Source organism: Ambystoma mexicanum, chromosome 2p (assembly GCF_040938575.1).
Source record: "Ambystoma mexicanum isolate Mex_15411 chromosome 2p, UKY_AmexF1_1, whole genome shotgun sequence".
Classification (NCBI taxonomy): Eukaryota; Metazoa; Chordata; class Amphibia; order Caudata; family Ambystomatidae; genus Ambystoma; species Ambystoma mexicanum.
Genome location: NC_090923.1, coordinates 775,143,946 through 775,156,982, shown reverse-complemented (window position 1 = coordinate 775,156,982; position 13,037 = coordinate 775,143,946). Strand labels below are relative to the sequence as shown.

Sequence of the window (13,037 nt, the reverse complement as noted above, 5' to 3'; positions counted from 1 at the left end):
GTCCCACTTGACCATTCCTTTACCCTTTCGGTCCACCCATACATATTTGTTTTCCACTTCTAGCGTAAACCTCTTCTTTTCCTAGAATTTAATGATCAGGCAACTATCTTGCAGGAGTATGTGGATGAGAAGAGGCTAAAGAGCTTGCTTAGCCCTCAAACGTCTACACACCATGAGTGAACCCAATCATAAAGGTAAAACAAGCACCAATAGGAAATGTTCCTCCTTCGGATTTTGTGTAAAATGGGTTGAGCCAGGGCTTTACTCTCAAGAAGGTTATCAACAGTATGAAACAGTAGCAACCCAAACAGCGAACTACAATAGTGCAAAATAAAGGGACTATTCGCAGACGTTTTTATAAAAATACATAGGGCCTCATTACGACCCGGGCGGACTTCGCGGTGCTAAATGCACCGCGAAGCATGGCGGAAAGCCGCCGATAGCGCCATGGGGGTTGGCGGATTTACCGCCCCATTCCGACCTCGGCGGAGCGGTAAATCCCCAATCCCCATTCTGCCCTTCCCCATTCCCATTTTCGCCCCATAGGGTATAATGGGAGTGGGGAAGGAGTTAATTACGCCACCGTAAAATACGGTGGCGTAATTAACAACGAGGTCCCGTAGCGCCATGGTTTTCTCCGGCTGGTAAAACCAGGCGGAGAAAACCTCCATGGCGCTACGGGAACTCGTAGTATGGCGGAGAGGTACGCCATGCACTACGCTGGCGTAATACCCTCTCCGCCAGGGTCCTAATGAGGCCCATATTCTTTAAACACACCATATGCTATAATAACCAAAAAGAAAATACTACAAAAAAACACCCGTGTAGAAAGAACAAAGACTATGCAAGATAGCAATATACAGCATTCTTAGTAATGAGACGAGGTGAAAAGGCAATAGAAACCACACTGTTCTTTAAAAATGATGTGTTTTCATAGTGAAAGATTCAAAGTATTAAAGTGACCTATTAAGTCTGTTTGTCCCAAAAATGGACAAGGGGCAGTTATCAGACAAAAATACCTTTCCAGTAATTTGGTGGCTCAACAACACCAAAGGCTCCTCAGCACTGTGCTAGCTGCTCGACTTGAGCTTGAATGAGGCAATTGTCATATTCCAGATGGCAAGCAGATGTCGAGATGGAGTTGAACTGAAGGTTGCTGCTGTTCTAAGCCATGCTTGAGTGAGATGGATCATGGAGATCAACATATTAATTTTCGATGGTCCACGTTTGATGTCAGATAAGCTGATGTCAAGATGCACAAGGCAAGTTGGTTCTATGTGGTGCTCAAAGGATGCAGTTTTGGAAGAACAACTGGGTCACTTCAATCATTGATTTGATCAGTGATGAACAGGCTGGAGGTTTGAGCTGCAATTTGAGCTGTGCAGGAGCATTGATGCTTTGTTTTAGAGCCAGACAACAAGGCACTTAAACTGGCACTGTGTGGTGGCAAACCTGTTCAAATGTGCATTACTGCATTTCGAAGGTCGGTGAGAAGCAAACGCATCCGGATAGTCCTATTCGTTTGAACAAGCTTGAACTTGATCGAATGATGGATTTCAGAGATTTGACAGTGAAGGTACAGGATTCCTGGCAGGCTTATCTCTCAGAACCAGTGAGTCCCACTCCATTGTCTCGGGGGCAAGAGTAGTGTTTGTTTCCAGGTTTCAAAATACAGGGGAGCCTGGTATACCCCTTCAAGGGTCATTCAGCAAGGTGTGGTTCTGTGTACCTGTGTGGCTGGCAGAGAGGCAGGTCTCAAACCAGCAGCAGGTCCCCCCAAAGTGCCCAGGGAATGGTTAGGGTGCCACAGCACTTGCCTCTTCCCTAGATTGATTGTCGTCACCTCAGAACTGAGGACTTTGGAAAGGACTGCTCTACCGACAGGCTCCATTTGAAATCGTCTTCAAGGGTTCAAGTCCAGAGATGTTTCAAAAAAGGAGTGAGCGATCCCTTGTTTTAAAAGCAAAAGGCGAAAGGTAATTGGACTAAAACAAGCATTTTATTAAAGTAAGTGTATGGGACAGAAAAAAGGGAGATATAGAGAAAAACAAGATGATGGAGTATTTTTCCAGCTGTTCTCTGCTCCCCTGCTCTACAGTAACCCTGATCCATTTGCTTGTCAATGGCATCAAATGCATGTTTGGTATGCAGCACCCTAGAGAGAGGCTATTCCTTTTGGGATAGGTGTGCTCTTTGATTCCTCTATTCCCAGTCCAGCTCCTGCTTGGAGGCTGGATGACATGAGAGAGGTGTTACCTGACCACACTCATGATTCATTTGCTACCCTGTCACTTGGCAGGGCATGGCTGTCTGACATAAATATGCATAACCCTTCCATAGCTGAGATGGGGTCACAGTATTGACACATGTATGATATCAGATTGATGTGACTTTGGATAATTATGAGAGATACTAGCCACCATACCTTAAACTTGGGTATGGCTTATTTCTAAGGTTTACAACTGTCACCAGGATAGTAACTCTCATTGGTCTGATCTGCAGAGACTTGGCTGTCACTGACGGTGTGAAGTGGACTACTCTGTCACTCCTGTACATGATTGTGCTACTGGAAAGCAGGTGCTGCATGTGAGGGAACTGACTTAGCATTGCACAAGTGTACATTATGCTTATTGCAAGGAGCTTAGGAAAAGTGTATCTGGTTGCCAGGTTGCCCCTTCTGAGACATAATTACCCACACAGTTGTATTAATTAATACACATCAAAAAAAGCCAGGCCTTCCACACCCTTGCAAGATGGCAATTCTGCACCACAATAACAATATATTTGCAAGAAGTCATAATCTTCCAAATAGAGGCAGGAAGCAGAGTTTGCATCTGTCCTTTGCTGTCCTCCTTCATCTTGGAAGAGAACTGGGTTTTACACCTGCCTGAGATTTTCATGGATTTTCCAATGGATTCCAATGTGATATGTCTCAAATTTGCAACTGCTAAATCACATTTGCACTTGCTAAATAGCAGGTGGATTCCATAGGAATCCATTGAATAACACTGCCTTTAAAGCATAATTTGCTCGCAGCATTAATATTTTCTTTTACAAAAATGTGCATAAAAGTGAAATGTGAGGGGGATTTTGCTTTGCTTTATGCCTGACACGTATGATATGATATGATAGGTTATTTATAACGCGCTTAATACCCAGAGGTTTCTAAGCGCAGACCCGGGGATCGAACCCATGTTGCTCCGTGTCATCTTGCTTTCACGTTGCCGTTGAGCTATCCTCCCGAGACACGTATACAACCCTTTGCAGATAATTAAAATTGCATATATGGGACCCAACAGCATGTAAGTACTAATGTTGGCATTCTCCTGCATGCAATTTACAATTGTATTTAAATGAGCCTCATGAAAAAGAAAGACACTTACCTGCCCCCAGCTAGAACTGAAGAGTCGAAAGGTGTCGTTCATCAAATTCATTAAATAGAGGAAATTTCTGTCTTCATATTCAAATCGGTTTCCAAATATAATGGAACAGATGACATTTGAGACAGCACGGCTGAAGAAGAAGGTGGCATCGAAGGGCAGCCCTAAGAATTTCAGTGTGACAAATTACATTTTGTTTGTTGACGCATTTCATAAAGTGTTGCACAAGTTCAATTTTAGAATCATATCGAATAGAAACTTGTAAACAATAAATAGTATGTCTATAGATTGAAATCTTAGCCATTAGTATGGTATAGTAGGTGTAAGATTCTGTATTGTATTCAGGGACGTCATTTTGGGGTGATCAGGGGTCCCACTTGTGACCCCTGAGTTCTCCCTTGCCACCCCTGCGGTCTTCCTTGCTACCCCTATCTTAAATGTAAGAAATTATATTGAAGCTCCTGGGCATGTGACTCTTTGTTTCTGGAGTGACTGGCTTTATTGTTCAGGCCTCTTAAAAGAACAGTGGGTTCCACAAGTGTAACACTTTCAGCAGTGACCCTAAATAAGAATGAATAGGAATAACACATAATTTGTCTTTTCCGGAATTCTATACAATAATTGCTAGACTTTTTTCAGCCACACGTTTTTCGAGTCACTGAGTTAATCTGTTCTTAAACACCTCAAATTCACAATGCAGACAGTAAAGCATTTAGAGTAGAATAAGCATCCAAGATGGACTATGTATTTTACTATTCACAAGTTGCAATTATAGCATGTTTATTTCTGCCGTTGTCTCTGTTATGATCATCACAAGACATTCCAGCTCCGTGTGTTCTCGGTCACTTGACAAAATCCTTGTGCCTAAAAGCTTGTGTACAGCGTGGAAATGTTTGACCACAGCACATAAACTAGCCCTTGATTTCATTGTTCCACAAATAATGCTTTGTTGCAATGTGTCTATCTTTCCTACCTCCATGGCATGCTGTTCAGGATGTTTATTTGAATATATGAGGTAACGAATGCCCAGAGTATGGATTGCCTTGCGAGTACACTGCTTTCCTTGTGCTACTCTAAATTCTTTAATACACAGTTATGAACCCTCCCAATGGTATGCATTTTGCCAACCTCTGTAGCCTGAAAAGTAGATCCACACATGCTTGACATGTGGCCAACATTGCACCAGACCTGCAGATGAACTGGCCTGCTGTTAAATCTCAGTCACTAGTTTAATGGTAACCACTACAGAGTGTAACTGGCTTTCTGTGAGTTTTAGAACATTCAGACATGTAATTGCTCATATTACTAAAGCCGGTAAGTTATCTATGACTGGTAAGATAACTCAGTAGTTGAACGCTCACTGCTACGATGTGTGTGTGATCTGCAGGTTGCAGGTTTGAATCCTGGTAAGGCCAACTCAGCCTTTGATCCTTCTGTGGTTGATAAATGAGTACCAACACAGGTTGGGTGATCTTGTATGTGTATTTGTTCTATATAAAGCGCTTACGTATAAGTGCTATATAATAACATATCATTGCCATTTGGCCTTGGACATCTGTTTGCATTCACAGTAATTTGGTAATATGGGCCTATACACACTTATATTAACCATACATATGGTGATCCGTTCTTGTATGAAATGTATATCACATTACAGTGATTTCTTAAACCATACCTTTCGTAGTGTACTTAGGAACAATGCTATGTAATGCCGCTTCCTGTTTTGTCAAAGGGTGAAAGGTCATGTTCCATCACTTCCTACAGTGTCTCTTTGGTGGTGGGGTCAAATGACATCACGTCCTGTGATATCATCAGAGGTCAAGGGTTTTGTGATGTCACTTCCGCATCCCCTGACATTTTGGTGAAATGACGTCCCTGATTGTATTCATGCAGAAGAGAATACAGTAATATCTCCATCTTTTCTATTGGTAGACAATTGGATAGGTCAGTAAGTATGGGGCAATGCACGTAAATATTGAAAAGTCTCCATAACCTTGTAAAATGTGATACCCAGATGCAGATGACTTTCATTGTGAATCAACATATGAAGATAGACGTTGAACATGAAAATACCTAATAAAAAATGATGTTGGATAAGACTGAAAGTAAAGGACGATTGCAAACAAAAAAGTAAACATGATGTCAGAGAATCAAAAAAGGGATTTAAGAGCAGGGTTTGTGACTGCACTGCCATTTATTAAGAGATGCTGACTTGCCCCATTTTAAGGCTACATTTAAAGCACAGGCGGCCACTTCACAATAAATGGTAATCACGTTGGATGGGAATATGCCATTGGCACTACTATGCAAAATGTCCCCTCTGTGCAATTTTCAACTATTCCGCCATGTAATATAAAAGAAAAGTGTAACACATAGGTAAAATCAACTTAGATTAATTGCCCACTAAGTTTGTGGAAAAGTATAAATGTCTCCAGCAATTAAAGCATGTGTGAGGCATTTAAAGAGGATTCATATGCATCTGCCTGCTTTTACAATGTGTAAAAAAAAAGTGGATCTTATATGCATCCATTGTTTTAACACCAGCATACAAATACATGCTGGCATTAAACCCTGTGTCATTTTGACGTGGAGTATGATGGAATAAGCAAGGTGTTGTAACAAGTGTTAATGCATACATGCCTGTTTTAACACATTCTTTAATGATCCATGGGATATGATATGATAGGTTTATAACGTACTTAATGCCCAGAGGTTTCAAATCGTGGACCCGGGGATCAAAACCCGTTTTGCTCCGTGTCGGCTTGCTTCCAAGGCGAGCATGTTGCCCCTGAGCTATCCTCCCGAGACTTGTCAAATGTGCCCCTTTGACACAGAGATTGCATTCTTAACAATCTCTAAGAGAAAACAGTGAATTATGATTTTGAGATTTCTAGATTTTGGTAGTATGTGAGATATGCAAAACAGTCACATCCTTTTGCCGCCTTCCAGTCTCCAGAGAACACGTTTGGATTTCTCTAAACTCCAGTTTTGAATTACTAAAAAGAGGTATACGACTTTTAAATTGGTCTTCTTTAGCTTGACAGCAAATAATTGTGGTCTATTGTAATACATCTGTGAGTTTATAGGTGCTTTATATATGTACACGGAGTTACCTGCAACATTTATGTTAAAACATTGACCAATGAAAGCTTTGGAGAAAGAAAAGGAAAAGAAAATACAACAAAGTATGCTGCTAAAGTGGTATCCCTGTCTTGGACCTTTTCTGCAGCTAATGGCATGTTATCATTGTTGTAATACACATTTTCTTCACCTGGAAGATGAACTTGATGTCTTCTTATTGTATGCATAATGAACAATCTCCCTCTAGGGGTGATAACAGGCAAAGCGGTCAGTCTCTACTGTGCAATTTTAAGTCTTGTTGTTATATGCCTAAGGCAACAGCTCCCTATAGCGATGGTAACAGGCGAAGTAGACACATGGTGGCTTCAGACAAACATACATCTGGCCTTTTATTATATAGTATGATTGTGGGGCAGTCTAGAACACTAAACCTCTTAAGAAAAGCCATGGAAATTATGTTTTCCTTTCAATGAACAGCAAACGTAGCTTGTCAATGTGGAGAGAGAGTTAACATTGCTAAGAAATATATGTTTTTCAAAATGTGTTGTGAAATTCATTTTATTTTGCTTATCAAATGATAGGTGTAAACAATGCTTATTGATGTCCTTCTATGCATCCAGAATGTGTGAACATGTTAACTCTAATTAAAAACTAACAACAGTGTCTTATTAAATATTTGCAATAAGCACATTTAAATTTGAAATCGAATGCATTACTTAAATTGCTACTAATCATTTTTATTTGTATTTCTCATTAGACATGGTCCACTGCCCTAAAGCTTTCTCAATGGCCCACTCACAAGGATCTTCGGTTGTCGCCACTGTCCATATTGCACCAAATATTATAAAACACAGACAGACTTCGTCTTTCCCTTGTCAAGTGTACACATTGCACACATTATTTAAAAAGTCCCATGCCCCCCTGCCTAGTAGAACAGATACCACCTTGGTGCAGGTTTAAAAACGATCTCAAAGTGGTCCAAGGCTATTGATTTCCCCACATTAGTTTCTCGTGCTAAATATTAGCTCTTGCTGCTGTTAGCTATTCTCATGAGTGTGAATCCTGATAATCATTCCCACAGGAATGCAGGGTATGCCGATTCCTGCTGTAACATAACAGTACTGATTCCCGCAGTAATGGGAAAGCACTTGAAAATTACAAATTATTCCCAGTCCTCCCTGAGACTCACCATGTGTCCCCTCCTCTTGTCTTGGATGCCACACTACTCTCCCTTCTGTTTTCCTTCCCCGACCCTTCACCATTACCCTCCTTCACTCTTTGGTTTGTGTGATGCATTTTCTTTTCGAACAGGTCTTGTGACTTTACCACTGGAATCTCATGAGATTCCTGACGGATTTCCCAGATAAGCTGAAAATGTTCTCCATCAAATGGGCTGACCAGCCCATCCCAAACTCCGGTACTGCACATGTACCCTAATATGAATGTACCCCTTTTAATCCTCTGAATATCATTTTGAGAACTTTTTATTTTTTGCTTCCTACGGTACCTCCACGGGTGTTGCTCGCAATGGGCAATACAAATTAAATCCTCGCACCATCACTTCTGCAAAGCAAAAATGGGGCGTTATTTAAGCAAATATTTTAAGCACTACTGGAGGGATTTATTTACCCGCAGCCATCAAAAGGCACATTTGAGTCTCTTTGTGCCCAGGTTTTTTCTTATTTGGCACAACTTCATGCAGTGGCTTTTTCACCACAAGTGTTCAATCAGATCAGTCTTTCTCTATAGGACAAACAATTGTGACTAAGCCTAAAACAGAATTTTGTTAAAACATGTGCACCTTTTAATGAACATTTCCAAAAATGTGCTGGCGCCCAGAAACACACACAAGCACACACACACATACACACAGGCACACTGAGTCGAACTATCAGAGTTAGCTCAAAAACTTGAATAAACCAAATATTCATACAACATTGTTATTTTATGCCCAGGTACTCACATCAATTTCTAATTGTCCTGATGGTGCCATTTTATGGCCCTACACAAAAGTCAAAACTGTAGGCTTTTCCAATGCTTGTTATTTTAATGTTCTTCCTCCTTGTATACCAAACTTCCACCAGAGGTTCTGGGATTCTGAGTCAATGTTGTCTTATCTATCATTAATACCATGGCAGCCATTTTCCCACTTACCTGCTGCCTCCCATTGGTCATTATACAGGCATTACCTGGTCGAGAATCCCTCTTCTTGTTTTCTTGTCTCGCCCGTTGCCTCTGCATGTTCTTTCCCCTTCCACATTCTATTCACCCTTCTTCAGCTGCTGCCCACTCCATTATCCGACGGCATGTACTTATCACAGATTCTACTGCCGTTTCCTCGTTCCAGGGTATATAATGCTCACAGTAGTAATCTCGGGCCATGAGCACCCTGCAGCCAACAATAATACTTATTTTGATCCATTAGTATGGAGTGGAAGTGTGCATTCCTTCCAACATGGCTCCCTTTGACTCCGTACCAATGGTCCTAAATGTGCGGTCTAGTCTTTTTTCCAAACGCAACCTTGAAACGGTTGCGTTCTTCTGGTCTCCGGTGACCCACACAGTGGAGCATACAAGCCGCGTCTACGTTATTAGGGCCCCGGACATTTTACCCCAGGATAATAATAGCAATAAGCCCCTTGGCAAGGGGGCATTACCACATCAGGTAATGCCCCGGGGATGTTGTTAAGTTCCTCACAATGGGCCTCAGGGCATTACCTAATGCGGTAATGACCCCCCGGCTTTGGGCTTATTGCTTAAGTCTATCCCTAGAAGAGTCAAACGCTATAAATGTAAATCACACCTAAATCACTGTGAGATATTTTAAGAACTGCATAAAACATTGAACATGGAATTCACCCAGCATTATCATAATAAGCAATAAATGCTTACCCACCATGTTGTTACAAAACATAACATGTACATATGCCGTCATTTTGCAAAGACTTTATTAATTTCAAACCCTTGAAATTCGAAATCATTTTCGTCTGTTTTTTATGCCTTTGTTTACGATATTGATAGATTTAGTTACAAACCGTTGGCGCTGGGGCAGGGGAACTACTCATTCATTCAACATTCAAAAATTCAGTCTTTCCATTCTGTTCTTAGATTGCAAATTAGGCATGCAAACTAAAATTAGTACCAACTTTCAGTCTTCTTCAACTCTTCCACCAGGAACTGAGCCTCCTCCTGGATTCGCTCTTCAATTGACCTTTTCCCCATTCCAAAATTCCTCAGGGTCATCAGGGAGAACCGTCGAAGCTGCTTCCAGCGCTCTCCATTGGAACTGATCACTCCTGGAATTAACAAACAAGCATTGCTTTAAGTCTGACATGCACACTTTAAAGATCCATAGACTGCATGTTTTGCTTTGGTGGTTAAACTAAGTACATTAGCCGTGTGCAAGTTTGCCAAGAACACATTGGGGCCATTTCCTAAAGGCCTGCAGCTGTAGAATATGAAGTGCAAAATATGTATGTGAATCCCTATTTCATGGCATGGACTTTAAGGCCAGTGATGAGACGGCTGCTCATTCATGTTTATGTAAGTGTTAGGTATGCATCTATATAGGCATTGAACCCATTCAGTGACAATATTTAATGTGTCCACGCCACAGTTTTCTTTCCAATTTCACCTCGATATCGGGGTGGCAATGTCAGGAAAGAGGGTTTGCTTCACGGCTGGAGGAGTCTGTGCAGACAAATGCCAGCTTTGACCTTTCGCCTGTGACTCAGCAGTGGCACAGCAGACATATTACAGGAGAAAGAAGAGCAAAGGCAGCCTCGTGCGAGGTGCCTCACTTTCTGGATCAGTGATGGACTTTTATAAGCAGAGGTCACTCCTTCCCACATCAAGATTCATGACCACAAATTCTGCAAGAGCAACTCCATGTTTGCATGCGGGTACACAGAGCTGGGCACAGGCCTCTTGTTTCTGTGCAAGGTGAAAGACTTAAGGTTTGATTAAAGCACATAGTTATAAATTCCCCCTAGTGCACTAGGCAGCCTCTCCCCGCAGCAGCATGATTATCATGCATATTGCACATGCATGGTGCACCATGACGGCCGGAGTGTGGCGCGCCTGTGCTTTGTTGCCGTGCTAGGGGAGGGGGCCCCTCAGCATTGGTCTCTCAACCATGCTTTCGGTCATGCAAGCCTCTCTATCACAATTAAGGCTCCTCGTGTTCCGTTTTTAATGATTTTCTCACATAAATACAGAAATCAATCAATCGTTCTGTATTTATTTATAAAAACGCAAAAAAATAAATAAACGACAAGCAGGTCTCTCAACCATGCTTTCGGTCATGCCTTGAAGGCCAAAAACGTTGCTAATTTGGCGAGTGTAAAACAAGAAACTGATATCCCATTTGAAGCTGTTCAGGTTTTTGCTAAAAATGCATCACAGGAACGCAGCAGTCACATGAGGCACCATGTGTTTCAAAGTAAGAATGCAGTTGTGTTTTCTTTCTAATTATGTGGGAAATTAGCAGTTGGTATTTGTTGGTTTGTTCGTTTTTTAAATGAAAAAATGAAAGTGGATAAATACAGATGGAAACAGTGCAAAAACAAATGGCATAAAACAGGAGTCTTGATGGTGATATATTAACGGTTAGCCATGTTTCTTCCTTACCGTGCCCTCTGTTTACTCTTTCAAGCAATGGCATATTTCCCCTGGCACTGAACTCCTCCCCTTTGTCATTTAGCGCTTCCTTGACCGCATCATAACTGCACAGAACTACCACCGGGTCAGGGCCCAGGTGAATGGTGTAAACAGGCCCATATTTTTCACTTAGCTGAAATTGAGAAAAAAAAATAATAATAAGAATTGTGATGGTGATTGGAATGCTACCGATTATTTCATTTCATTTAATCTATTTTATTATGCATTGTCAGCAGTGTCCTTCCATGATAGTACACAACTTTAACACAATAAATAACAGTGTAATAAAGTATATAGACCATGCTAAAGAGCACTACGCCAGACATTCGGACTGCAGAAGAGCAAGAATGATGGTTACGGGAGCTACTATTAACCCTCGTTAAACATGTGTCTTCTCATATATTATTTAAATGTTACCATATAGAAACTGTGGGTCTGACATTTGGCAGGGTGGGGAGTGCGTGGACTACCACGACCCAGAATTTCTCCTTTCAGCAGAGGTGTATTATTCCTGGAAGTAGAACGCAATACAGGAGCGGAGTATGATATAATATGATAGGTTATTTATAATATATAATACCCAGAAGTTTCTAAGCGGACCTGGAATCGAACCTGTGGTACTCTGTGTCATCCTGCTTCCAAGGCGAGCACGTTGCGCCCCTAAACTGTCCTCCTGAGACGAGTATGCCAGGATATCCCTGTGAAATATGAGGATCTCAAAATAGCATGTTGGCAGTTCAGACACATTGTCAGTGCACATATGCATGTACAGGTACATGTTATTACATTTATTATATGACTATGAGCACCCCATGGCAACACACCAAATAGATAGCAAGCCCTCTTCTCCATCTGCCTTCGTTGGAAACATTCCCATTTACATCTGCCCCCAAAGTTCTAGAACACGTTATGCTCACACAAAACGGATGCTATAAACGAGTAAAAGGGTCCTGTACTGTACTAGGATGACATGTTGATAGAGATATATTACTGTCCATGTCAGTTTAGCCCATCCTAGATTTGATAGCCGCTTTCTTCTTAATCAATATCGAAACCTCAAGTAGAAAAGCAAGGATAGTGGTAGTTGCTTCGTTGCAGTACTTACTGACTCCTGCCCTGCCCTTTGCCAGCACTTGCTTGTGTGGGATGTACTGACCCACTAGGCTCTGCCCTGCAATGTCACTGTGTGCTGCTTTCACCGGAACCAACAGAATGGCCGGAATAAGCCCTATGCATGCTCAAACCGCTGAGAAGTACGCAGGAAAACCGGAAAAGTTGGCTGCCAATCTACTTTGCCTTTGTCAGTGGGGAACAGGAGACCACACTGCCAAAACCTGTCATTGGGCTGCCCACAGAGTGCATATGGAAACTTCATGAGAGGCCGTGCTTCATTGCCAGGAAACCCAAAGGTGCTCTGAAATCCTTTTTTTTCCTTGGCTGTTGAAATTGCAAAATAAGGGTTCCCAAACATCAGAAAAGATCCAACATCCTTGATGGGTGTTAACCATCACCTTATTTAAAGAATCCCCATAAGCACACAATGTCAAGAGAAGCAGATTTCATCACAAGAATATCCACATTAAAAAAGGTGCTTGCCTGGGAAAATCTGCCAGATATGGGCGCAGTACCGCTGGCCGCCTGTATCATAGCTGTCATTTACTTACACTGGGAGTTTAAACTTGTACATTAAAATCAAATTGTGGAAAATAAGTGACTTGCCATCAAAAGCAATATAGGTTGCGACTATTCAATCTCTGCGTTGTAAAAAGACTGGAATTAGAGATCTGTGTGTCTATTTTTGAAAATGTAAAGTTTATTTTAGCAAAGACAATTTTAAGCAAAGTGTGTTAAAGTAACCTCTGATGCCAGCCACAGAACTTCAAAGGCAAATTCCACAGCATGCCCCAAACAAAGGTG

The 13,037-nt window shown here is 41.6% G+C and overlaps 1 protein-coding gene across 2 annotated transcripts in view; it reads right to left on the bottom strand.

Annotated features, from left to right (window-relative positions):
• LOC138566779 (cytochrome P450 2F3-like) overlaps positions 1 to 13,037 on the bottom strand; it is a 622,774-nt gene that overhangs the window by 264,680 nt on the left and 345,057 nt on the right. For both annotated transcript variants that reach the window (XM_069644431.1, XM_069644430.1), the window contains 3 exons: positions 11,091 to 11,253; positions 9,608 to 9,757; positions 3,384 to 3,544 (listed from right to left, as the gene is read on the bottom strand). In XM_069644431.1, coding sequence (XP_069500532.1) covers positions 3,384 to 3,544; positions 9,608 to 9,757; positions 11,091 to 11,253 — 474 coding nt within the window. The remainder of the gene's footprint in view (positions 1 to 3,383; positions 3,545 to 9,607; positions 9,758 to 11,090; positions 11,254 to 13,037) is intronic.